Below are 27,088 nucleotides of genomic sequence, written 5' to 3'. Positions count from 1 at the left end.
ATTGTGGAAAGCCTTCTTTGAGAGAGGGCAAGAAATGGCAAAGAACAGTTTGAGAGGAATATGCGCTGCTTTTCCTCCGCCTCCCAGATGGTGCACAGCTAACAAGTCCGTCTCTGCACATTTGTGTTTATTTGGTATTTGTCACATGCCTTGAGAAATAGTGTCATAAATGTCAGGGGTTTGCATGAGGCTTTGAAACTAAACCCTGCGCATGCACTTTGAGCATAAATTGAAAGGGTGTTGACTCCTCCCCACTAGTGCTGTTAACTGTAGCCTGAATGGCAGATCAAAGCAGTCTCGAAATAAATTTACCAGATGAATAGCTGGCATAATGACCACTAAAGATATGTTTAACATTAAAGTTAATTGGGGCTTCAGTGGTTTGAGTTCTTAAATGGGGACTTGGTCCAGTTTTGACCCAGGAGTTGTGTATAGCTAAGCTTGTTTTATAATGTTAAAACAACTCATTAAAGAGGTCATGGAAAAACTTCTTGGAGGAAATGACAAGTCTGGTTTTCGTTATCCAAGCTGAGTAGACTAAAAATGCAAACAGCGTGAATAATCAAATGTAGGGGAAGGTTTCTCATTCTGGAACATCAGGAAACCAAGCTAAAATATTCTCTCCTTCTTTTTTTTTTTTTCACCTCCCAAGACGAGCACGCTTAAAAATATTAAAGCCTGAGGCTGCCCTTTCAGCTTCCCTCCCCACATCTCCATCCCGTACCCCTGGAGTTCCTGGCTAGTTTGTAGTAGACAGAGGAGATGGGAAGGGGTGTGGGTAGAGGAACTGACCTGGAGAGTGACTTCCAGCAAAGATAAAGGCATCCGATTCTCATTGCAGAAGTCCCTTGCCCCTCATTGGTTAACACCTGCATTCACCATCCCATGCAGAATTCAGATGTCTTCAGGGAATTTGCTCTTGGCATGAGCTGGTGGGTTGTAGGGGCAGCCCTGCAGCCTTGTCATTTGGCCTGGCCCAGACTGTTTGGATTGGAAGGGTGCCACAGAGCTTGTGAACTGTGAATAGACAGTCTGTAGAGTGAACTGGGAATGGCAGAAACTGCTAGATTTTTGAGAACAATTTCATGACTCTCCATTACATAGTAATGACTGGTTGTCAGACCACATGACTGACAGATATTGGCAGCTGGCTGTGAGGCTGGGCTGGTTTTTTTCCTCTTGGGTTTTTTTCCCCTCTGCTGCTTCTGTGTTGCTAGCTACACACATCATCCATTTGATCCCAAGAATGCCAGAATGGATGGGAGTTGGGATTCTGTTGTAGTAAGGCATGGGGACCAATTTAGCCATACCACAGACACATGGGTGAGTGCAGTGTGTATGCACCATGTACTAATGACTAGAAGGGACAAGGACGAATGATCATGTGTGATCTTCACACCCATGAAACCTGAAGCTCTTTTCCACTCTTACCCAGGCTTGGCTGTTCAACCTGAGCACTGACAGATTGGGGGGGAGGGGTGGCGCTTTATTTTCAGCTCGGTGCACCCCCTCACTGAACGCAGTGCATGCCCAGAAGAGTCGGTGTCAGTTTGACCCAGCATGCCCAGCATCTATATAGATAGTGCACTTCAGTGGGGCTTTTTGATGCTTTTATATAATAGCCGATTGAATCAGTTATTAAATAAACATCAAAAAGCCCTGCTGAAGCACCCGATCTATGCAGACTCCAGGGAGCCAGGTCAAACTAATGTGGTTTCTCTTCAGGTAAAACGTTTTGTGTGTGTTTTTTGTTTGAGTTCTTTCCATGTCTTTAAGGGGCCCTAAAGTTCACGTTCTTTGAGCCTGGTCTGGGGGTTCCCATTCCTTGGGGAACAACGGAGTTTGGAATTAAAACCCTTCTTTGCCATGGTGTCTCCAGAAACCTGGGCAGAGGCAAGATTGCTCCTGTCCCTCACAGTGCTGTTCCCCATTATCCCATTGTTTGTTTGTGCTCTCTGGATTATCCATCTGTTGTTTCTTTTGCATTTTGAATATAAATTCTTTATGGGGAATTACCACTTGTTTCTGCTAGGTACTGCATTGATTCTGTTTTGCGACTGGAACTTCAGCATTAAAAAAAAAAAGTCATAAAAGGCAAATCTCACTAATACCTTTTTTCTTCTTCCTGGATTCCAGGGATGCCAAGGCCTGTGTTGTTCATGGCTCAGATCTGAAGGACATGACCGCTGAACTGCTCGATGACATTCTTACTCATCACACAGAAATTGTCTTTGCCAGGACATCACCTCAGCAAAAGCTGATCATTGTAGAAGGCTGCCAGCGACAGGTAAGAGCAGCAGGAGACCTGCAGTTTGCACCTCTTAAAGCCACTGGCTTAGACTGCTGAAACAAGGTCCATCGCGGCACATTCTGAATCACTGAGGTCTGCACATCACTCCCTGCTCTGGGTAGTGTACCATCTGTCTATGTTGTGTTCCCTTCCTCCACCATAGTATAGCCATGACTGCAGACATGTCTTGTGATGCTGGTCTGAGGCATAAGCAGGTACCCATGGCATACACCCTGTATGAGCATGGGCACTACAGACAGACCACAAAGTGTGTTCACCTTCAGATGAGTGCCATACATTCTTCCAGGCTCTCCTACACGGGATAACGGAGCTTGTTCAAGTTTTAATGTCTATGCACTCTGTGGGGGACGGGGGGAGGAGGATGGAATATTTAACATTCCTACCACCTCCACCCAGCCTGAGAAGCATCCAGCCTGCTTTTCCAGAGGAAGCAGTGAGGCCTGAGCATTTGTTAGCTTTAGGGATGTCCAGGCCTCTACCTCAAATGCAACAGGTATCCCAGATAGTAGAAACCCTTTCTTTTGCCCTAAAGGTGCTGTCTGGAAAACAAGTCATGGGCTGGACTAGTCTATCCTGGAGGGTGGAGGGGTAATATTTCCTTGGGGAAATGGGGACCCTAAAAAGAACACTATTTGCATGTGTTGAGGACAGGAGCTTGTTACAAAAACTGAAATGTTTTCCACCTCTTCTGATCTGTTTGTAGGGTGCAATTGTAGCTGTCACTGGTGATGGTGTGAATGATTCCCCTGCTCTGAAGAAAGCTGACATTGGTGTTGCCATGGGTATTGCTGGCTCTGATGTCTCTAAACAAGCAGCTGATATGATTCTGCTGGACGATAACTTTGCCTCCATTGTGACTGGTGTAGAGGAAGGTGAGCTGCTGACTGCAGTGGCAGAGTGGGCATCCAGATGGTCATTGAACATAGCACTGAGTGGGACATTGGCTTATTATCATTCATTTCTACAGTATAACTTACAAGGTGTATGCTAGAGAGGGGTTCTTCCCAGACTCACTGGGATCAGCTGTTCTTCCTGTGTATCCTGGATAGTTAGGGTGGCCAGCCTGTGGCACCGCTGCAGATTCACGAGAGGTGTTGCTTGTCTTGGCCACTTTTGAGGGGTCCAGGCCGACCTGCAGAAGTGTAGCTAAGAAGAAGGCCCCACAGCCTGTTTGAGTGACCATAGCATGAACCTTTTCCTGACCAAGCTAGCTGTCACATCTCCAAAGAAAGCCATCAACATGTCTAATCAAACTAAGAACAAGATTCAATTAAACAGAGCGCAGAGCCTAAAAATAGACATTATAAGGGAAAACTGTGTTAAATAATGCAAATATACTAGAGCTTATAGGAAGTAATGTAACTAAATGTATTAGATGCCATTGTTCTGTAATATATCTATTTTTAAGTTTCTAGAAAAGTTGCTTTAAAAAAAAAAAGCAGACTTGTTTATGGAAGACCATACATTTGGGAAAGAAAAACAGGATGCAGGCAAACCAGGATTCTGTAATGATGAAGGAAGGAGATAAGAATCCCTCCCTCAAAGTGTAATTTTCACAGAAACATAAATCCCAACTAAGTGACATCTTTCATATCCACAGGAAAACTGATTCAGTCCAGTTCCAAAGGTTTGGGGCAGGCAGCTCATCAGCAAAAAGGGCAGGAAGCAGAATACAGTGCAAGGAGATCAGACACGGAGCCCAGGACAGGAAGGAGAGGATCAGAGTGGCACTTAGAGAGGGTGTGAGACTAATTTGTTGCAGGCCTGCCAAAAGGTTGGCCCTCTGGGGCTGTATAGAATTTCCCCAACTGTACTCCCAAACTGGGGTCTGTAGCTGTGGGAACAAGGCCTCTTAATGTAACCTGGATATTCATCTCTCCAAACAAAAGTGAAATAGCAGACAGTGCAGCAGAAGGTCTGTCACTGTGGCCCAAGCAACCTCTGAAGGGTGTTAGGTTTGATAGGGCATTGGCAGATAGAAGTATATTGGGGATGGGACTTGCCCACGTAACCTGTTCTCTGAGTTCCCCATTATGATGAGGAATTGTCCCATCAACTATGCCACAGAATACCCACCTTTTCATTGTGCTGCATTTCTGCTTGGGAGGGTGCATGGGGCTAGTTGCTCTGCATTCAGTGCCGTAGCACCCATGTACATGCTTGGAAAAGAAAGCTTTCTATAAGAAGCCTGTCTGCCACAAGGTGATAAAGAGCCTGTGCTTGCTTCTTCCTAGGTCGTCTGATCTTTGATAACCTGAAGAAGTCTATTGCTTACACCTTAACCAGTAACATCCCTGAGATTACTCCTTTCCTGATCTTCATCATTGCTAACATCCCTCTTCCCCTGGGAACAGTTACCATTCTCTGCATTGACTTGGGCACTGACATGGTAAGTACGTCTCAGGACCTTGGAGAGTCCAGCTGTGGGACTCTGAGAGGGACATGGGGTCTTAAGAATCTATGGAGAACTTGATGGACTCATCCCATACTCCCTGTGATCAGAATGAATCACTCAGTATTTTTTTTCCTTCCATAGTTCACTTACCTAACTCCTGGGTGTTTAAAGCTGGGTGGTTTGCAAGGTGCTTTAGTCTCCTGCCCTGACGGGAAGCTATATGCAGACATAGTAGTGTTCCATCAGTGTTATTTGCCACAGGCCTACTAAGCCTCTTTATCATAGAATGGGGATAGCAGGGATGTTCTCTTCCCCTCTAGAAGAGCTTCACCAGTACCCCTTCTTTAAAACTCTTTTCACCTCACCCCAAAGGTCCCTGCCATCTCCCTGGCATATGAGCAAGCGGAGAGTGACATAATGAAGAGACAGCCCAGGAACCCCAAGACAGACAAACTGGTGAATGAGAGGCTGATCAGCATGGCCTATGGCCAGATTGGTAAGCCACTGCCGCATGCTCTCCTTCCCCAGGGCTGAGCCCACCTCTGTTGGGGCAGGGTTGTGCTGGAGGGTGGGTTTGCTGGTCTCCCCCTGCTGGAGAGTGCAGTGTTTGGGGCCCATAAACCAGGATCTCAGGCTTTTGAAAAACCCATGAATTTAGGCAGTAGCACATGGGGTGGCTTGTGCAGTTTCATCCACTGACTTGCTTGTGCAGTAATTTTTGTCTAATTGCATAGCCTGGCAAATTAGCTGGCTGTCAACCAGTTCTCCTCTGGCTCAGGCTTGTTCGGCAGGAACATAGATCCCATTGTTAGCTTAATTAGGAGTAAAGGATTCTCTCCAGAATACTTCGAAAAGCACCACAGCATTAGAGTTGATTAAAGGAAAGTACAAAGACCTGCCATAGTGCACGTGCATAATTACAGCAGATTTCAGAGCTTCATAAATGCAGCTTCCAGGCAACAGGAGGTGAGGCTTGAAGAGAGCACAATGGGAGTTTTCTCATGTCCTTGAGGCAGGCTATCAGGCCTGCACAGCCAGGTGTAGAATACAGGTAATTCTGTAAGGTTGGATAAAGCTCTGGGCCTGTGGAGGGAAATGTACATCCAGCCACTGTCCAAAGAAAATCAAGTTAGTTGTAGAAGGGCATTTGCCTATAATTTTTTGGGGGGGGGGGCGGGTGGCGGGGAGTTGCCTAGGTTTTGCTTATAACGGACATGCACTTCCCTGGAAAATATTTGCCTGCCATCACCATGCTGCACAGCTTCACCTGGGGCTCTCCTTTGTATTTCTTCAGGCATGATTCAGGCCCTTGGTGGCTTCTTCACCTATTTTGTGATCATGGCTGAAAACGGGTTCTGGCCATCTTCCTTGCTTGGGATCCGGGTCCAGTGGGACGACCGGTGGGTGAACGATGTGGAGGACGCCTACGGGCAGCAGTGGGTGAGTTTAAGCGCAAGTGCATCAGGGAGTGGGGAGCAAAGGCAAAAGACTAGTCCTTCCTCCCTTTTCTTGTGGCGATGCATAGATTGGGGCAGGGAAGCAGACACAGCAGCACGTTGGTACTAATGTCCCTCTCCTCCCCCATGCCAGACCTACGAGCAGAGGAAAATCGTGGAGTTCACGTGCCACACAGCTTTCTTTGTCAGTATCGTGGTGGTACAGTGGGCAGACTTGATCATCTGCAAGACCAGGAGGAACTCTGTCTTCCAGCAGGGCATGAAGTAAGGAGTGGGGATTGGAGGTGGAATCCACATTGTCCCATAGCTGATGGTCACTGCTGCTTACTGTTACTTTGTTCCCCTGCACCTCCCCCCCCTTGCCTGGGACAGAGAAGTTAAGTGCGTCAGTAGACCCTGGATCCTTTTCTGCAACCAGAGGAAAGGCAAATCCTCTTCTCTAGTAGTAACTATGACACTTTGGGAAGACCAGCATCCAAAAAGAATCAATCCCAACTCCTGTACTTTTATTGTGAAGGGTGCCGTGAATGCAAGGGTGGGATAATGAAAAATAGCTTGGTACAAAGGGAGGGTGAAGCAACAGAGCTGTAGTTGCTGCCTAGAGGTCATTCAGGCTGAGAAGTCAGAGGTGACTGGTTGTGATATCAGCCAGTCACACTCTTCTGCATCCTTGGCTGCTGGATCCAGAGACCTTTTGTGTCATTGGCTGCCAAATCCATGTGCCTTGGCTTTGCCAGCCCCCACAAACATCCAGAGTTTAACCTTTTTGTTGGCCTTTCCACTGTGCATGTCCTAGTGGAAGCCTACCCCCTTCATGTGGAAATTGGCATGTTTACAGAGGGTAGATGAGGAAAGTGATCTTTTTACCTTTCTCTAGTGGTGGGGCATGGCCCTCTTTCTGGGTTCTCTTGAACATATGCTCAACCTTTTGCAGCAGTAAGATGTTGGCTGCTTGCTTTTACCTGTGGGAGAATGGGTGTTGTGTCTTGTGTATGTATGTTAATGTAGTTCTAGTAAGAGGTTAGATTCTGGATTTGTATGGACGGGTTTATATTGGGGATGATCCTGCCTTGGGGCAGGGGTTAGACTAGAGCAGAGGTTCCCAAATTTTTCTTATTGTGTTCCCTCTTCCAGATTTGCCAGCTGCCCATGTACTCTTACCAGCATACAGTTTATATTTTAACCCCTTCAATGCCCATTATTAATGGAAAATTAAATCCGCCCTTACACAATTTCTCCCACATACTGCCAAAGATGTCTTTTGTAGCACCACACATCATGGTTTGGGGACCCCTGGACAAGATGACCTGTGGAGTCCTCATTTTCTCTGATTCTGTGACTTGGTGCTAACTCCCCTCTCTATCCTAGGAACAAGATCTTAATATTTGGTCTCTTTGAGGAGACTGCCCTGGCTGCTTTCCTCTCATACTGTCCCGGAATGGATGTTGCTCTGAGGATGTACCCCCTGAAGTAAGTCCTGTAGCTTTATGTTTCGAATCCTGCTTCTCCCAATAAGTGCTATAGAAAATTGTGTGTTAAAAGGAGTATATACAGAGTAGATGAGATCTCTCCAGGAATTGGCATGAGCTCATCTAGCTTAATCCACTTCTGGAACTCCTTTCCTGGGCTAGAGAGGTGTAGAAAAATCTCAGTTGACCACATAGAGTCTACTTTCTCTGGTAGTTTATTTCTGCTAACCAGGAATCTACTTCCTCTGTTCCTAAGCGTGTGACAGATTATGGGGAACTGTTCAAGGGTGAGGGTTTTACTAAATACAAAGTTAGGCTGACATAGCTGAGCAGGGCTGTTCTTTGGTGCAGCTGCCAGGGTACTAGTATATTGTTTATTTACATTTTGGAAAGCAAATAACACCTTTGATGAAAAGCTAGCATTGTTCAACTTTTAAACACAGATCAGGCCTCTATTGTTCTTAAGACAGCAAAGAACTGGGTGGCTGCTGCTAAAAATGAAGTGCCTATTTACGCTTCTCCTGGAAACTGCATAGATAAAGGGATTCTCAGAGGAAAGGGTCTCCTGGTTCAAAGTGACTTGTGATTTGCATAGAATTTGGGGTGGACTGTGGTTGTGTTTTTCTCCTTAAACCACTGCCTAGTAATGGCCCTCCCACAGCGGTGCCAACTTTGCAGGGCTTACTTCGTGGCATACCTGCCCTGTCCCTGTGGGCCATTTGGCCCCCTTCTACTCAATCTGTTGCTCTGCCATATTGGCCTCCTGTGTTCCCTGCTGTCTCCCTGATCTGCCATGTGCCATATACAGAGGCTGTCTGTGCCACTTGTGGCATGCGCAACATGGGTTGACCACCCCAGCTTTGAAGGTGGCAGGAAGTGAAGAGAGATGCCATATCTGAAATGGCAGGGTCAATGGAAAAGATGGAAAGATTCAAACTTGTTTGAAATAAACAGCCCCTTCTGCTCTCAGATGCCATGTGGTCTCTGTGGGGTAAAAATTAGGACTTTGGTTTTTCATCCACAAAAGGTGGCATCCCCAGCCTGCTGTGGAGGTGTTGCAAAGTCAGTACTAGCAAGGAGACTGGTACCAATAATATTCCGTGCAATTCTTGCATACTAATCTCCCCTGTAACTTGCATGTGCTGTGATCCTGTTCAGTGCAGCAAATCTTATCCAGGTATAAAGGTTGCCTTGGAAGTAAGTGCTCTTAGATTAATTTAGTAGGAGGAGCTGGCATTGAGGAGAACAAAGGTGCAGTGACGCACCTTTCCCTGGAAACTTCATCTGAAATTGGATTCATCTTTCAGTAGGAAAATTCCATGATAATTCCTGGTACTGCCACTTCTCAGTTCAGCAGAAGCCCTTGTGGGAGACCTGGCAGGCTTGGACTTGGCCCTCTTTCCATGATCTATTCTAATTTATACCCTAACCATGACACTTGAACACACTGCAGAAAGATTGCATGTTGTCTGCATTCTCACCTGGTGTCCTTCTTCCTCTGAACAGGCCAACCTGGTGGTTCTGCGCCTTCCCATACTCCCTCCTTATCTTTGTGTATGATGAAGTCAGAAAGTTCATCATCAGACACAACCCTGGTGGTAAGAACATGCTATTGATCTGTGTAATGTCTTGTGTGACGTGGTGCTAGTCTGGTTCTACGGGTCCCAAGCAGAACTCTAGTCCCCTTGTGCCATGTGCTTTGTATGATGTTCTAGTCTCTCGGGATGCCAGCACTGGAGGGAGTGGAGGGGAAATCTCACCCTGCTCCCTACTGCTGCTATTTCAGTTCAACTACCCTATAGTTTGGAGGGGCTGGCATATGGCAGAGGCTGATGCCTTGGAGTTCAAGCTGTTGCCCTCTCTGTCTTTAAAGTGAGATTTGTAGCAAAAACCTTCTGCATTCCTATCCATTCCTACCTCACAAATTCAAAACAGGAACAATTCCAGTTGAATGAATGGGGTTTAGGAATATCCCTGGAACCCAGCTTTTCTGATAACATACAGGTTTCCATGGCATTTGATGGGCTCATCTGAACTTGTCCTTTATTGCAGTTCAGGTCCCTTGAGTCCCCTGTTTTTGCTGCACCTTCCGGTTGCTGCCTCCTTCCCCATGAAAGGGCAATGGCTTTGGCTTCCCCATGAAAGGTATGCCAATAGCTGAGCATATTGGCATACTGATGTGTCCTGGGGCTGGCTGCTTCAGTCTGACCCTCTAAAACCTGAAATCCTAATATGAAGAGATTATGAAATACTCTGTATGCAAAAGATGGAGATGGGGAAGGGTGGGACAGAAGTGTTTGTTTTCCATGCTAGAAAAGAATGGTTCATGTTTGTTGAGTTCAAGGAAGTTAGTGGCATTTGAAAGCTGCAAGTCATCAAGTGTGTTGAAAGACGTACATTACAGCAGGGTCACTTAATCTTTCCTTGACATCTGCGTGTGCTGTTGTATCTGAAGGGTGCAAGGGGCCACCTGCTGCCAGAGACTGATGGCAACTCTTTCTTCCTCCTTTTGTAGGTTGGGTGGAAAAGGAGACCTACTACTAAAATGCTACTGTCAAGACATTCCAAGCACCACGTCGCCCACCACCGCCCCCACCCCCTGCCCTGTGTGCGTACTTTGTCTTTGGAATGCAGCATTGTGCCCTGGTAGGAAGGAGCAGAAGGACAAGGGAGAGCATGAAGAAACATGGACTGGAGGGGGAACAGGGGTGGGAGTGTCTGACACATCAGTCCATGGGGATGAAAGAGTGATTAGTTTTTATGTGCCTTTGTTTTTGTAAAAGGAAAGAAACTAAAGATTTTATATTGGGATTTTTACAAATAAAGATGGATTGTACAGGATGGTTCTCATGCATGGTGCCTGTGTGGTGTAGAAATAGAGCTGTTAGCAACCACAGGGGGACAGACAGGTGGGTCTTGTGTAGTGCTAATGTTTGACCCCTAGGAGCCCAGCCTGTCAGTGTGTGCTAGGACCTCATCAGAAGAGTTGTGCTCTGCTCCTTCACTGCCAGTTGTTACGTCAATCAGGCGCTTAGCAAGAAGCCATATAGCTGCTAGGTGCCACTAGCTTCCCGTAGCTCCCAAAGCTTTCTTGTCTGTCCCATACAGCCAAGTTGCTTTGGCTGGGTTTTTAATTCAGAATATGAATGAAGCCTTTGTCAGGCAACACAGAGCTTAGTGACAGCAGGGACATCTAGCTCCCTGCCATGCTATGGCACCTCCCTGCTATGGAAGGTCCTGAACGAGGGGGGGAGGGGGTGTGGTAGGGGCTAAGCAGACCTTCTGCCTCCTGCTGAAACTTCTCAATCCCTCTGAAAAAGTGGGAGCCTTTTGGCTATTGCTATCAGAGGAGTAGCTACAGTGCTTTCAGCAGCTGACCTGGGTGGGGGATGTCACCCCTGTGAATCTGCCTGCAGTGATCAGCTAATGCACTGGCCTTGGCCCTTGTTTACACAAGGCATGGGGATGTACAGGAGGGAAACCTCCATTTCAAGCAAACCATACTTTGCCACCCTATCCAGTTCCTGTTGTGGCCTCATAATGGGAAATGCAGGGCCGGAGGAGGGGGGAGGCCCATTCCATGTCTGTACTAGCAGTTCCACAATGGGCCTGAACTTGTCCAGTGGGTTGCACAATTCTTCAGGCTTTCAAAAAAAAAATTAGGTGCAGATTCCTGCCATGGATTAACCCTTCCAGACTAACACCTCCACCCAAATGTCAGCTCCTTCCTTCTGACCCAAAAATCCCTCATAAGCAAAATCTCCAAGGTGCTACCCCCACCCTCTTCCCCCTTGCTAGAATGCAGACTAGGGGTAGGGGAATCCAAACTGTAATGCCTAGAAGCTATATGACTTCTTGTTATGAGCCTGAATGACACCAGAATGCAGCCTTTATTGCAGGGCACTGTGTCCAGATGTGCTGTCAACCCTGCTTGTGCTTCAGTGGGTCTTGACCTCCCCCTTCTTGCCCCATGGCTACCTGATCATGCCAATTTAACCTGTATTTCTAGGCAATGAGCTCAAAGGGAAAGGAAGCCATCTGAGGCTGGAGAAGTGGTGCATGCCCAGGAAACTAAAGAACTCTTGAAGACCCTGGGAGGTTTAGTCAGGAGTTGCCATGTAATTGGATCACTTAATATCACCATTTGCTTCCCCTTTTCCTAGTGATGCTTGTCCCATTCCTGGTGTGAAATTTCTTCAAAAAGAACCAATACTGCAGCCAGTAAATCTGTGCTGTTGTGATTATGGACCAAAGGAGGAAAATCCCTTGAATGAAGTCACCTTTAAAGGGCCTTGACAATAGACCTTTCATTCTTGGTAAGGGCTGCTATAAAATCCTAGCTCTCTGGATGTTTCTGGACCAGCTTTTGGTTTCCCTGTGCTGTATTTTTAGCCTGGCATTTGTTAACATAATTATGAGCTGCTGGAAACTTAAAACATTCTGACGCTGAGCTGAAAAAGTAGAAGTATCTGAATTTTCATGGAATTGCAGGGTTGGAACAAGACATCAAGGGTCATCTAGTTAGTTCAACCCCCTGCACAGAGAGATGCAAGATGCACCATTCCTAAAACAGCTGAGACATGTGCCTCTTTTTCACTGAAGATCTATTGTTCTCAAGTGTATTTCTAAACCTGAGTGGTTACAGGCGCCAAGCAAACAAGCCCAAAATGTTATACTTCAGAGTTCAAAATGAGAGCAGCAGTGGTTACAGTAGTGGTAGGAATTTGGGGCTATATTAGGATAGCAAAACTGTGCATCCCTCAACAGGCAATCTTTGTAAGCAGATTGAGCTTTGTGCATTCAGTATATCCAGCAGCTGGCTGTATTTATTCTTAAAAGTCCCTATAAAAAATTCCCAGGAAAACTTGATAAGGCAAATTCTATTAATAAACACCCTCTCTTGCAAAGGGCCTAGGCAATGGAAGGCTTTGGGTTATTTTTCATACCTTCCAAAATGTTCTTAATTTAAAATCCAAACTTGGCATGCTTGGCTTTTTGTGGTGCAAAGTTCCGTAATGCCTTGTCCAAGGTGTTTCTGTGCCCCTTCCACCTTTGCTCCAGCTAAAGGCTCTCTGGCTTCACATTCTAAACATGGCCTGACCATGAACTAATTCTACAAGGGGTAGGGCCCAGTTGATCCAGCCCACACAAGGCACCTTTCTAGGACAGAGCCTGTCTGTCTGCTCCATCACCGCAGGGGTTATTATGAGGCAGAGTTTTATTGGGACCTAGACCATTTCTGGTTTTGCATGTCAAATTTATTCAGGCAATGAATTGGCAGCTGTGGAGTTTGTACCAGTTCCTCCCAGTTATGGTTTACACTAGCTACATAATGTGTAGAGGTCTCCCACTGTAGAGCACATTGCAGTGGGGTCAGCTTAAGGTTGCAAAGGCAGTGTGATTAGTGAGGCGTGCACATAGGGCGAAAGATGCAATCTCTTGACTGCTGGAACATTAAAGGAATTTCTGATCACTGCCCTCTGGGTGTGCAGACAGTGAAGAGGATGGTAAAGTCATCCCATTAACAACACCCTGTTTGTCAAGAAGCTTCAAATGTCCTGAACTGAGGGACAGTTTTTTAGGCTTTGACAGTTTATCCTAGTGCCAGCCAGCATCTCTTCAAGTCCTGACTGACCCTAACCAGTTCCCTATTTCCCCTCAACACTGGTTGCTGGAGACCCCTTCTTGGTCCACTGAGAATGTAATGTCAAGTTTATTACGGTGTGCATTTTGAGACAATGCAATCCAGGAGGTGCCTCTGTCTCCTGTGGCAGCTTTGCCAAAACATTGACCAGAACAAGAGAGTCTTGTGGTGGTCTGCAGTGCTAAGAAGGCACAGTGGGCAACTCAATGCCATCTTGAGCTGTCATCAAACAAATAAGGGAAACCAGGCATGGTGTTCGTGTCAGTAGCATCTTGCCATCAGCGGCGTGAAAGGTAAGCTCTGTTTTAACCAGATTTTGGCTTATGACCAAGTCATAGCCTGGAACCAGCAGCTGCCCATATCTACCTGACACCACAGTCATCTGTTTAGGAACTGGAGCTGGTCCCCTAGTGTGCAGCCACCTCTGTTCTCCCCTTCCTTTTATTTCAAACCAACTTCCTAATAATTCCCTTGTGTTCCCTAGTTCTAGGATTTTGAGATGGTAAATAGTAAATCCCTGTTTACTTTCACTTCATTATTTTTACAGACTTCTATCATATCTTCCTTTAGTCATCTTTTTTCTAAGATGGAAAGGCCCAATTTGTTTAATCTTGCCTTGTACGGAAGCCTCTCCATGGCTGTGATCATTCTTATTGCCATTTTCTAGACCTGTTCTACACTTTCTTTCACTATCTTCTGGTGTTGCCTTTGGGAGTCAGGGAGAAGAACAGACCGAGATGCATGCTGCATCTGCATGACAGACCTGTGTTCTGTGAGTGGTACACACACCAAAAAAAAAAAAAAAAACCACTGTAAAAACTCATGAACCTCTGGAGGATGGAGAGCTAAGGAATTGTCTGAGTGCATGGGGCTGATAACTTGGCTTGTGGACTCTGCAGCCTGACCATGTTGCAGCTTACAGAGTAGATGGACTGAAGAAAAAGATTCACTCACACAAGCTTATGTTACAACAGGCAGCTCCTTCCATGGGCTCCGTGCTGAACAGGGTTTCTTGGACACAATTCTGCAAGAGAATCAGTTAATGGTGCCCAAGCAGTAAGTGTATAAATATATGAGAGGGAATGACCACACACCTCTTAGCCACCTTTTTCATTTATTCCTTCTAATTGTCTAATAGGGTAACTGTAATCTTGCTCCCCTCCTTCACCAAGGCTCTGAAGTCTCTAGCTCAGCAAAGTCTAGCAAGAAAAGTAGACACAAGACCAGGCTTATGTGGCACAACATGAGGTTAGGTGGAACTAGCAGGAAGGTTGTGTCTGCCCAGATTAAACAGGCGCAAGACCTTGAGCATCGTCCGTCTGTGGAGCAAGCCAAAGAAGCAAAGCCAACTGCGCAAAGCTGGTTCCCCAGCACTGCCTGATGAATGTGAGAGCCTGCATGTGCATGACGTCCCCTTTTATACAAGTTATCCTCTTTAAATAAGGTTTTATTTGTTTCCAGCTCAAGGAATGGGAACATTCCAGGACATGCCAAGAATTCTCTGTTCTCAAGAGGTCACTCTGATGTGGGCATCGTTTCGTTGTTTTAAAGAAACAAGTTCTTTCTTTGCAAAATATGTTGCTGTGCTTTCATCCAGCTGCCTGTGCAAGTACTTTGTAGTTACAGCCATGTTCAGCCCACTCAAGACAAGGGCTAGTTCTGGCTTTGATTTGGTGAAAAGGTGATGTGCTGGATCTCTGCTTGGAAGGCCATGTGTGTAGTATGTCATACAACTATCTTGTGCCCACACAAGCAGTTCACAAACCCTACTTTGCCCTTTTGGTTGCAATCCTTCAGGCAGTCTTCAGTTCAAGTCCAGCTAGAACCATCCAGTTTCTCCTCAACAAGGAGCTACAGGCATTGGCATTACATTGGTTCTGGGAGCCTTCTAGCACCTACACAAGAGACCAGGTGCTTCTAGTGTGAACAGCTTTTATTTTGCTGCAGCAAAACAAATAGGGACCCCCCTCCCACCAAGGTCTCCATGAGCAAGAGGTTACCAGCAGCCTGCGGACAAAAGAGAAATGGCTCTCTGATGGGGAAACTTCCATTACAAATAGACCGAAAATTATTTACAAATGGAAAGGAACAGTTGCAGTGACCTCTGCTCATTGTTCTTCCCTGCCATGTGATTGGCTCAGAGTTGAACAGCAGGTTGGATGGGGCTGGGGCTGGGGCTGGGGCAGGGGCTCCTGGGCAAAGCTAGGAAAGAAGTGGAGGGGTAGGGATGTTGCAAGTCAGGATTGGAGAGACTCATCGCAACTGAACAGAGGCATCCGAGCTAGTGCCTGCTTGCCCTGTGCCTGGCTCTAGCCAATATTTTTAATGAATCCTTCATTTTCATAAGACTCGTGTTCACACCTGTTAGAGAGAAGACAAAAACAAATCTGGTCCTGGGATCTGCTCTGATGTGTCATTTCTTAAGGTATGAAATATTTCCCTCTGGCCAGACGAAACTAGGTACAATGGCTTCTATTTTGCACCATGTTATTTCCTCCACTGAATCTGTTCCTTCATAAAAAGAAAAGGCGCCTCCTCCTCCAGTCTGTTAGGCTTCTAAAATAGCCACTTAACTACACTAGGGTGGGGATTAACACCAGCTGGGTGGCAAGGTGTATGGGAACACAGCAAAAGGAGGAGATATTTCCCATTATTTGCCATTTCCCGTGACCATTATTCTAATGCAATATTTACTCTACCTACAAGCCAATTTTTAAAAGAAAATCTCTAAATATCATTTTCTATCTATCCCCTCCTTGAAGGTCTTGCACCCTCACATCATAAATAGAGCACAATTAAGGGAATTATCTGCAATGTCACAGAACCAGAGGCTGGAAGGGACCTCGGGTGCCATCTAGTCCAATCCCTTATGTGGAAATGGGCTGCTCCTGACCTATCCCAGACAAGATGCCTGTCCAGCCTCATCTTCAAACCCACCAATGAAGGAGCTTCCATCACTTCCCTAGTCAGCTTCTTCCATTGTCCTGCTGTTCTCATCACTGAGGAAATGTTTTTCTACTAACCATGCTCATTCACCATACAGAAGCCATACTGTGGTCTTCTGTGTCAGGAACCAAGGAACAACTACATGTACAAATAGCCACTTGTACCACTTTTGCGTAGGCCTCCCAGATTTCTGCTGTGAGTCAGCCCCATAAAACACCTCTGAGAAGACAATGGTTTAGTCCTGGTCCTAACTGGCTTGACCTGCCCCTCCTTAGGGAAATGCAATCGTCTTAGTTCTGCCAGTTCTATCTGAGCCAAATTGTCTGTAGTATCATAGCATCTGGCCTCCGAAAAGTCCGTTCATCACCCAAGGCAGCACGCAGGTGCTCAGGTGACAAGCTGAGATATCAAAGTGTTGAATTTTCAGTCATAACAGGGCCAGAAAGACCCTGGTAATGGGAGGAGGTTAAAATTAAAGGCAAGCAGCCTTCTGTTCTGCACCTGGCTGATGTCCTGCCGGCTGCTGGAAGTGATGAATGGCCCAGCAAATTCTTGGTATCCTGTTCTCCCAGCTTGTGCCAGTTCAACCCTTATCAGATCTCTCCGTGGTGAATGATTTCTGTGCTGCATAATGCTGCCAAGATAGACTCATCTACAGAATAGACTCATAAACTTAAGCAATGGCCACTGGAGCAGAATGTTCCCAGCCTAGGACAGAGAGCAGGGTTTGGCTTTTTTCTTTGAACAATTTTCTTTTAACAAGCTTGTAGCCCTATGAGGTGCAACAAACATTTGAAGAGGAGGAAGCTCTGTGCGGGTCTCTCCAGTGCTCCACTCTATGCCCCATGTCTTGCTCTCTCTCAACACCCACAAATTTCCCTTTTATACTCTTGCCCCCTTGTTTTCCACTGTAGAGTTATAAACTGCAGGGGGTTTTACTTCTAGCTCTCGTCCTCTGTTGCACAGCCCTTTTCCTTGGATCGCTATTGCAGCAGCAGAACACCAGCCTCCATTGTCCCACTGCTTTACCCGGGAGAGGCTAGGGTGCTACACCTTGTAGGTATGTGACACAGTTGCTTGTGTAGTTTCAGTAATAAGTTAGACAAGGATTTATATGGGATGGCTTAGTCAGGGATGACCCTGGCTCAGGCAGGGGGTCGGACTAGATGACCGACTGAAGTCCCTTCTAGCCCAACTTCTCTATGCGTCTATGATTCCAACTCCAGTCTGAACCCTTGTTTCATAGTTTCCAGGGTCAGAAGGGACCCAAACAGATCATCATGTCCAACCCCCTGCCCTGTCCCCAGCAACGAATCTTTCCTCATCCTCATCCACCTTTCATCTGCTTCAGTCAAGCCAAAATGTTGGCCTCCACATGGAGGTAAATGGGTGACATTCTATGTTTGTGTTATACAAACATAGAAGTTAGAGTTGAGGACCTGTAGGTCCCTTGTGCCCTGTCTATCTAGAAATGTGCCAGCTGCCTCCTTTAGTTTCTCTTTTTCCTCAGCCCCACATGTTCCTGGCTTTCCTGTCTAATATTCAGACTAGGTGCCGGTAGTGAAAAGCAACTTGCCTGGATGGAGATTCCTGGCCGCAGGAAATCGAGCAGAGATGGCACCAACCCTACCTGCACTAGGATCCACCAGACCTTCCCTTCTAGCCTTTGGAAACAGCCAGCTCCCAAGAATTTATAACCAGCCTGCACTATGACAGGCAGGGTTCAGTCATCTTGGCTGAGAGGAGACCAAGACTCCCTCGCTATCACAGAGAACAGAGCCATGTCCATTGCTGGAACATGAGTTCCCAGCAGCAGTGGCACCAAAGATGCTTCTTGGATTACATAGTGGAACTTGGCCCAACCCCAAGGCCATTTTGCTGTTCTTCTTCCTTCATGCCTGACAACCATATGAACCAGAGGCAAAGGGACCCTACTCTATTAAGTGCAAAACACCTCTGTTAAAGCACTGTTAAGGCAGCATCATGTTTGTACTCCAGAGCCAGGAGCTGCAAAAGCAAAAGCTTGAAGACACAACAGTATTGCTTCCCTTTCGTGCCTTTGGGGCACATGTCTTGGAGTAAGACTCTTTTGCTGTAAGAACCCCCACTAGGCTGCCCAAACCTTTCAAGAAACAAGGCTTTCTTGGTATGTCTTTTACTGGCCAAACTGTATAGCTGGAAGAGCTATTAGACAAGCTATCAGGCAGAAGTGCTCTTCTTCAGGTCTGGGTCTTTAGGTCTTTGCTCCAATTAAAGATATCACCAAAACCCCTTGCTTCTCACATATTTCCTGGGCCTTCCAGCTAAATACCACTCCAACTTTACCACACCTTTCAATGCGCACCTGTATCTATTCTAAGATAATCCCTGAGCCTTTAGTTAAAGGCAGTGGGATGCTACTTGGTCACCCGGCAGCAGACACAGCAAATAGCCCAGGGAGATTTTGTCTGAGTTCCCTGAGATCAGCTCTCTCAGCTGGCAGCTGTGGCAGCTCTAAAATTAAAATCTTATTAAGGCGCCGCCAGCTACAACCTGCTCTAACTAGTCACAGGAGACAGGAGTCTGGTGGCTGGGAGGGAAATGGGAGTCCAGTTTCATTCTCCTGCCAAAATGTCCCATCCTGCACAAGATCCTCCATGACAGTGTCTCCTGCCAATGTGCTGAGTATTGGAGATCACAAATTGCAATGGCTGCCTTTGTGGTGCCCAGCAGCCACTTGGGACTTGTAAGTCCTTGCAGGAGAGCTTTTACTTTTGTTCTTGGTCTGGGTCTTGATGGCTGTGTCCAAGATTGACACCTTGTCTGGCCTCTCTGTCTGGGAAACTTGGTTCTTAAATCACAACCCTCAATAGCACATCCCTCCTACTAAACCAGAGCCTAGGAAGAAAAAAAACTGAATGAACTATACAATTACAAATAATTGCAGCTACCTTAAATGTAAGAATGATGTTTCTGAAGTGCCCTGCCTGGCCACTTAGATTTAAAAGTCTGCCCTGGACCACTAGTTCTGCTGCTGTCTGGAAGGAGAATGCCATGCTGCTCCAGTTGCTTGCTTTCTGCATGCCTCCTGGGCACGATGGCAGGCACAGTGTCTTTCTCCCCTCCCTCCTGGGACTTGGAATACTTACAATCTATCAGCATGTCATGGTGAATGTCCATCTAGAGGGACATGATCTCATGAACACAGGGCTGCCTCTTGTAACATACCCTGCTGTTTTTCACCTATGTTTCTCATCATAGAGATGAAGACAATCATTTCCATGAGGCTTTAACTAGTCCCAGGACTGCAGACCAGATTGGTTTTCTTGGTTCGCCTCATCTACACCTTTGTACTACTGCAAATCTCCAGTGACTGTAACAGCCGGTTCCAAGTGCAAACATTTTCTGCTTCCAAGTTTCCATTGAACACAATGCCAGCAGGTGACCACCCATGCTTCATTAGTACATTAACAAGCAATGTTAAACATGTACCACAGTTGGAGCCTGCAAACTTTTTTGGTAGGTGTTTTATTATTTTGTCATCATTTTCCATCATCCATTTGAATTGGTAATAATAGGGACTACCCAAGAATGGATGTAGGATTCTGAAAAGCAAAGGGTACAGATGGCGTGGTGCATCATCAAGTATAATGCAATGCATATTTTTCTCCAGTTAAAAAGTTGGCTATATTGTACATTAACTATATTAACTATTAATTATATTTATATTAATTTAATTATTATATCAATGGTATAATTGTTATATTAACTCTTAATTATAAAAGTGCCCAAGGTATTTTCTATTTCACGTACTGTACAAGATTTTGATATAGCAAAATTCAGAGCATGAGATGCACAAGGAGCATCTACATGAGATGCTGACTGCTCAGTAACTGAAAAATACTGCACAGTAACGCATCACAGCACTAACAGTGCTAATACTCTACTGCACAGTATTATTAGGCTACCATGCAGCAGCATCACCTAAAAGAGGTTCACCAGTGCTACTGCACAGTTGATTACTGCACATTTATGTCATACTTGCTAATACAAAATAAATGTGCAGTAGTGTCTTGTGTAGAGAAGCCCACTATGACTATACACAGCTTTTGGAAAAGCAGATTGTACATGAGTCTGTACACTGTTTATGTGGCTAGACATGTTGGTGGCTCCATCATAATCTTGTCCTGTCAATTTTGTCACACCTAGACCATTTTTTCTTACATCCAAAATAGTTTTTGCCAAACAGGTACCAGTCAACTTGTAAATGGTAAAAAACCCAAGAAAACTTCACAAGCTATAACTGGATCTGCTTTGACATGCCATGTGCCAACAAACATTTGTTTGGCATTTGAAATGTCTGTAAATAAAACTGGCTGATTTATTTAATTTACTAGCTTGCTTCTGATGATGTCACATGGTTCTATCATTTCCTTCTGAAAGCTTTTGTTAATGTGCTTTGTATTTTGGGGCACATTTAGTAAGTGTTCATGCAAAGTCACATCACTAGCTTGGCAACAGAAGTGAAAAAGCGATCAGAAAATAGCTTCAGATTTACTCATATTATTCAAATCTAGTTTACTATCATCGTTCTGCCCTCAAAGTGGCAAACCTTTTTTTCTTACCTTCAAACAATGCAGTCTCAATGACAAGTGCATGTTCCTTTCAGTTTTCTTCTACTTGTACACACCTTCCTTTGTTCATTGTATATGTGAGTTTTTTATCTTTATTTTCATACCATTTGCAGAATCTTTGTGCTTTCAAATAGGCAGTTACATGAAACTTTTTTGGCAATATGATTTTTCAATCCTGTCTTAGTCTTTTGACAATTTAAGTATAGCTTTGAGTATGACACAGCTAGAGCAAAAAAAAGCCAGTCAACAGTAGTGTGAAATTGGAGAAGATTTACCAGAAGTAGCTACCAGACAGAAAGATTGCAGAAGGAAGTTCATTAGTAGAAAATCAAGACCGTTAAAAAAAGGGAGAAAGTGGTTAATAACTCTGGAGTAAAGAGAGATGATCAGCAATCAGGTAGATTACAATAAACTATGAAGTCAGTTGATTCCCTCAGAAGTGCCTGAATAGAAACGCTACTTCTGCTACCAGGCACTTAGGGTGCCTATACACAAGCATGGAGGCTGCTCCAACACAGTATACATTCAGTGTGTCAGAGGAGACTCAATTAACTGAGTCTGCTGGAGCATGGCAATTACTGCACTCCAGCAGCTGCACTCCTGCGGCTCATGTATCACCATCCCTGCACTTCAAAATGGCACTGAGGGCACTTTATCTAAAGCTTCTTAAGAAGACAGTGGAGGGGCTGCAGACTGGCACACTCCATGTATGCATGTACATGGGTCCCCCTCTGGCTGCAAGATGGGAGAGGTATCTGGAAAGTCTCTAAAGCATGACAGGTACAAACCCATGCTAAGGACTCCATGCAGGATACTAAGCTAGATGGACCATTGCTCAGACCCAGTAAGGGACTTACATTCTTAAACATTTGGTTTTGGACTTTATTCTGCTGCTTTTCTGTCAGATGCACTAGAGAGCAACCTCAAATCTCACTCAGGTTTGCATTCAGTTTGCATAGCTGGAAAAACAATCTCTGCAGTGCAGGGGACGTAGTTGTCAACTCCCATCTGGCAATGATGATACAAGGTTTATGGTTGTTTTCAGGAAACACAAAGAGAGACAGAAAATCTTTTACACCCATAAACTAAGGCCAGAACTGCCATCTTTTCTGGAGCACACTAATGTCATAACTCACTGGATCCTAGCCATGACTACTGCTGTAAGAGGATCAAACCAACACTTCTACTGGAAATGTTCATGGACCGTGGCTATGGTAGTAAATTATGCTTTTATTACCATAGCCCGGAGGACTCTTCACGGACTCCTTCAATTTCTCAAACCGTGGATTAAGTTTGGCATCTTTGTAATGCAGAAGTTGTCAGCACAGCTGTTCCTACATGGATCACTATTTTTTGTCTCTGAGGGTAGGTATGTTGATGATGGTCTCAGCCTTAATGCACCTTGTTATGTAGGCTTCTCTCCCAGGTATGCTATTCCATTATACAAAATTTGACATGTTTGTTTAGCTGTAGTCTGATGTCTCGAGCTCTTTCCAAGGCTGTTCAGAGCCTCAGGCTATGCTTTTTTACTGTTTCCCCCCCAGATCAAATCATCACCATCTATCTCAATGTTGGTACCATCAAATGTTTGTCATGTTGTCTGGGGAACACCTTGGGGCTTATATATAACCCCAGTGACACTGTGTCTCCCAAGGGGTGCTGAATGTGTGCAAACATGTCCTTAGAAAAACAGTGCATTTATTAAAACTCTGCTGCTACATCTGACTCAGAAAAATGTTTGGAGTGAGCCACATCCCCTAGTATTTTTTCCTTAGTTAAGTAGTAGACAGGTTCCCTTTTTACTCATGTTCTCAGTTTTCTTGTACACATAAGCACAGGACTCTATCTTGTTTTTTTTTTCTATAGTAACCAGTGATTGTACCCACTTCGCTTCTTCTGTGATACCCAGAGTAAAGGTCCTCTCCAGTGCCTCCTTTAAGGTGATGGGAACTTTTTGAGGTGTGAGTGGGTTCTTTCAGCAGGATCCTGTTAAGAACTTCCCTATTCCAGCAATTTCTTCCTCAGTTGTTTTTGGCCTCTTCTCCATTAAGTGTGCTTTTTTGATGAACCCAGTAGGATAACACCCTTTAAACTGCAACATTTAAGTCTTCCCTGATACAATTACAAATCCTGTCATTTCCAAGTTGCTATTTTCCTATACATTCAGTTCAGATATTGCTTTTGTAGGAATGAACTCACCCCTGTGAATCCCGAGTTTCACTGCTTTGCCTTCCACTAGTTACGATTTTTCTTTTCCAATTGCTAACAGTAGTTTCAACAACGCACTGACTTGTGCACCGCTAACTGGCTAACCATTTTGTGTTCTGGTGCTGTCCATTGCTTCTGAGAAGAACTCCTCTAAGCTAATGGTATTGTTGTCATCTTCTTTGTCCATGCTAAGCACTTTCTGCTGGCACTTGGAAACTCCTGAAAAGTGATGCAGTTCCATGCATTTCTAGCATCTTCTTGTATATGCCATCCATTGTCTTGGCTTCTGCTGGATGCTACAACCAGGCACTGTTTCTGCTTGGTTCTGCACAAGTTTCTGCCTCAGCTGTCTCTTCATGTTGTCTCTTCACCCACTTTGTGGACACGATTCTCCATCTTGTCCACATGTGGCAGAGGAATCTCACCATTAGCTTTATATTTGACTGGGTAACTTGCCATGGTTGGCAAAATTCTAGCTGCTTTACCAAGCGTTAATTCTGGCTCCCACATTAGTCTCTAGAGCTTTTCCTTCCAGATCTACTCTTTTATCAGGGACTCACTCAAGCCCCCAGAGCTGGCTCAGATCAGTCACAAGCGTATCTATAGTTTCACCTTCATTGTGTCTCTCCAAAGTTTCATTTTTATGTGGAAGCACAGTACTTCTCAAATTTCTCTACTACAGTTTCATACTTAGCCTCCTCTCCCAGAGCTAGATGAGTATTAAATGTACCAAGCAGTTCTAAGCCAGCCACAGTCAGAAATAAGGCCACCTTCTGAATGCCTTTTTTGCCTGAAATCTATTGCTAATTCTTGCTTGAACTCCCTCCTGTTGTCCTCCATGTTTCCAAAGAGTTTTGGCTCTGATGGGCCTTTTAACTGCTCCATTCTTCCACTCAGGATATTATCTCAATTCTTCCTCTCCATACTGTGCAACATTCAGTGATCACTCAGCACTGAAGGCACTTGCAAAACAGCTTCATACTTCTGTATCCACCTCTGACTGACTGTACCTGTTCAGTGCTTTTTAGCAACCTCCCAGACTATATCCCCAGTATCACCCTGCTTTCCACAGGTCAGTCCTCTGGGACCAGTGTCAGCCACTGCCTCTTCCAGAGAGAGAGAGCTGTCCTGCACCTGCATTATTACTGCCTAGAACAGTTATGCAGACAGGCCATGGACAGAGATAAAACAGAGCTAGGCTGGGTGCTTTCTTCCTGACCACGTAAAAACAGCCAGGTGTAAGAGAAACCAGGTCAACACAGCTTTAGAGAGCAGCCTTCACAATCTGGGCCTAAATACTGCAGCACAAGGCAAAGGAGAGGGGATTTTTTTGCAGTGGACTGGACTGTTGCTTCCAGATAACTTGATTGTATTTCTGCGGATGCCAGATGGGGATGTGTTATTTTGGCTTCAAGAGTAATGCAATCATCCTGCCAGCTACACTCAGAGGGACGTTGGGAGCAGCACTGTCATACTTTGAACAAACCTAATGGCAGGTGTTCCTGCCAGTGGATGGTAAAAGCACCCACCTTGCTTGTGTGCAAGGAAAGAAGACATGTCAAACCAATTGCTTGTGCAAATATTGTCTATGTGGGAAAGGAGTTCAGTTCAGAATATTTGTTCTGCAGTAGAAGTGTTCATGCAGGGAGCTATTACAAAATACCCTTTGCCCTTTAGATATACCCCCTAGATTATGCCATGATAATCTCCCTACATAAACACACCCTAAGACAGACACCAGGGCTGGCAGTTTTCTGCCAGCTCCTGAATTCACAGAATCATAAAGTCATAGAAAATGAGGTTTGGAAGGGACCTCGGGGTCATCTAGGCCAAACCCCTGCTCAAAGCAGAACCAACCCCAACTACATCATCCCAGCCAAGGTTTTGTTTAGCCACATCTTAGAAATGTTCACCACCTCTCTGGGTAACCTATTCCTGCATTTTACTACCCTCCTAGTGAGAAGGTTTTTCCTAATATCTATCCTAGACTTCCCTTACTGCAACTTGGTGCAGTTAAATCTTCTGGAAGTGCCCAGTGCAGAGCTATCTGCCTATGTCTACAGAAAGACAACATGAACCAAGAACAAAGTGGGCATGTCTACACATGCATTTACTGTGCAATAACTTACTGCTCAGTAAGTAATTTTTAGGCTGGCATCTACACGTGTAGGCGTTACACCGCAGAAACGCTTGTGTGGACCAAACTGGGAATAAAGTTAGTCCCAAGTCAGCTCACACACACAGTGTTACTGTGCAGTAGCATGTCTACACAAGTGTTACTGAGCAGTAACTAGTTTGGTGTAAATTTGCTACTTGCATCATGCAGGTAGAAAATTTACGCCCAAGTCAGAGTAAATTGCCATAGTTACTGCACAGTATCGGTGTGCACATGAAGATGCATGTCCATACTACTCAGTAATTTTCATTTACTGCACAGTAACCTAAATTACTGCACAGTAAGTGTGCATGTGTAGATGTGCCCAGTAAGAAGCAGGAGCTACTCCCTTCTGTCTTGGGGGTTGCTGTCTCTCAAGGCTAGCAGTGACTTTTAAGGTGAACACTGTTTCTCTGCTGGGGATTTTAGGAGAAACACCCTGAGGAGATGGGCAGTGCTCTCTGCTGCTTCTGGCCTCTACCCTGTGAAGAGGGAATTGTGGGGAGCAAGACAGGAGAAAGAGTGTGTGTGTGTGTGTGTGTGTGTGTGCGTGCGCGCGCGCGTACGTGCATGTACACAGAGAGGAAGAAAGAAGATGCGTCTAGGGCAAAATGGGGGAAGCAGAAGAAAACAAAAGCCCAGCACAAACATCTCATCCATTGAACAGGGCACAAATGCGGCATCTCGGCTGCCATTTGACGAACTTATGGTATCACTAAATCCCATGCCCACCTAGGGGGAAGAAACCCTGCAACTGTGCATTGTGATGGTGAAGGAGGAAACAAGGGCAGCTGATTCTGGTTGGAGCTGTATTACCCCAGCCCTCACAGACAGGCCATTGTTCCTGTGGCACTGACAAAGCGCTCTGTTCTCTCCTTACCTCTGTCAGGCTGTTCATTGACATGCTGCAGCAGTACATTTTTCAAGAATAAATCAATTATGGATCAGATGACTCTGCCTTTTCCCCTCCAGCTGCCCTGCCCCCATCCCACCTCCCAGCCCCCAGAAGCACACTTGCACTGTGTTGGAGAGTAATGGATACCAGCTCTGACCTCCCCAGAGAGCAAGAGGCTAGGGCGTATCTTGTTATCGCTAAGCCAGGCTGCTCTTTGCTTGGAGCCCATTGTTACCAAGTTACAACCAGAGGCAGGCTGCAACTGCTGGGCTGACACTCTATCCCCTATAGGGGTTTGGCTCACTAACACAGACACAAGGTGATGTCTTCATTGTTTATTCAGTTTCTTCCACGGTGCCCAATGCCAGGCCCACCGTCCAAACCGGGGCATTTGCTGTGCCAGGAGGGGGGAAATTCCCACAGATTCCTGCTGAAGTGCCCTCATGAGAAAATCATCACCTTCCCAGGATGGCAGGAGGGGAAGCAGTTCTGTCAAGCCTTTAGAACAGGGATGGGTAAAATACAGCCCATGGGCCAGATCTGGCCCACCAAGGGATTTTATGCAGCCTGTGACAGGTCCCTCAGCCCTGCCTGGCCCTGGCGTGGGAGGCAGCCTGGGCCGTGGTACATGTGGCTGATCCTGCTGACCTGGGCATAGGCAGCTGGACTCTGCTTCTCAGCAGCCCCCCATGGGGGTAGCTCCTTCTGGCAGCTGCTGCCAGTATTGCTGCTGCTGCCAGACCTGGCCCTGCTGCCCAGGCACCCTGGCCCATCTGTCCCACACTTACTGGATGGATTGGGTGGGTGAGGTCTCCATGAAGACCGGCTGGGACCCCCATAGGCAGGACATGCTGAGCTGGGTAGATAGGATGGGGCCACGGACGGGCAGAGAGAGAGGCGTCTGGGAGCAGGACAGGTGGGCAGTGCTGGGGCTGGGGCCAGGATTATGGGATGGGATCATGGGACAGTGATAGCATGGGGCTGGGGCCCAAGGC

The 27,088-nt window shown here is 45.8% G+C and overlaps 1 protein-coding gene and 1 long non-coding RNA gene across 2 annotated transcripts in view; one reads left to right on the top strand and one right to left on the bottom strand.

Annotated features, from left to right (window-relative positions):
* Nucleotides 1-10,482, top strand: part of ATP1A1 (ATPase Na+/K+ transporting subunit alpha 1) — a 39,746-nt gene extending 29,264 nt beyond the window's left edge. Inside the window, exons 15-23 of the mRNA XM_019548736.1 lie at nt 2,137-2,287; nt 3,015-3,183; nt 4,546-4,700; nt 5,079-5,202; nt 6,001-6,146; nt 6,297-6,427; nt 7,532-7,633; nt 9,139-9,230; nt 10,148-10,482. Coding sequence (XP_019404281.1) covers nt 2,137-2,287; nt 3,015-3,183; nt 4,546-4,700; nt 5,079-5,202; nt 6,001-6,146; nt 6,297-6,427; nt 7,532-7,633; nt 9,139-9,230; nt 10,148-10,176 — 1,099 coding nt within the window. The 3' untranslated portion in view covers nt 10,177-10,482. The remainder of the gene's footprint in view (nt 1-2,136; nt 2,288-3,014; nt 3,184-4,545; nt 4,701-5,078; nt 5,203-6,000; nt 6,147-6,296; nt 6,428-7,531; nt 7,634-9,138; nt 9,231-10,147) is intronic.
* Nucleotides 5-24,858, bottom strand: LOC109319227. The gene is made up of 3 exons (XR_002103421.1): nt 24,818-24,858; nt 22,393-22,395; nt 5-113 (listed from the first exon to the last, which is right to left on the bottom strand). It is a non-coding gene; the product is annotated as an uncharacterized LOC109319227 (long non-coding RNA).
* Between the last annotated feature and the right edge of the window lie 2,230 nt (nt 24,859-27,088).

The sequence above is a fragment of the Crocodylus porosus genome, unplaced genomic scaffold (assembly GCF_001723895.1).
Source record: "Crocodylus porosus isolate Cpor-Errol unplaced genomic scaffold, CroPor_comp1, whole genome shotgun sequence".
Classification (NCBI taxonomy): Eukaryota; Metazoa; Chordata; order Crocodylia; family Crocodylidae; genus Crocodylus; species Crocodylus porosus.
Note: the sequence above shows the minus strand (reverse complement) of the source record. Positions and strands in the feature narration are given on the sequence as shown.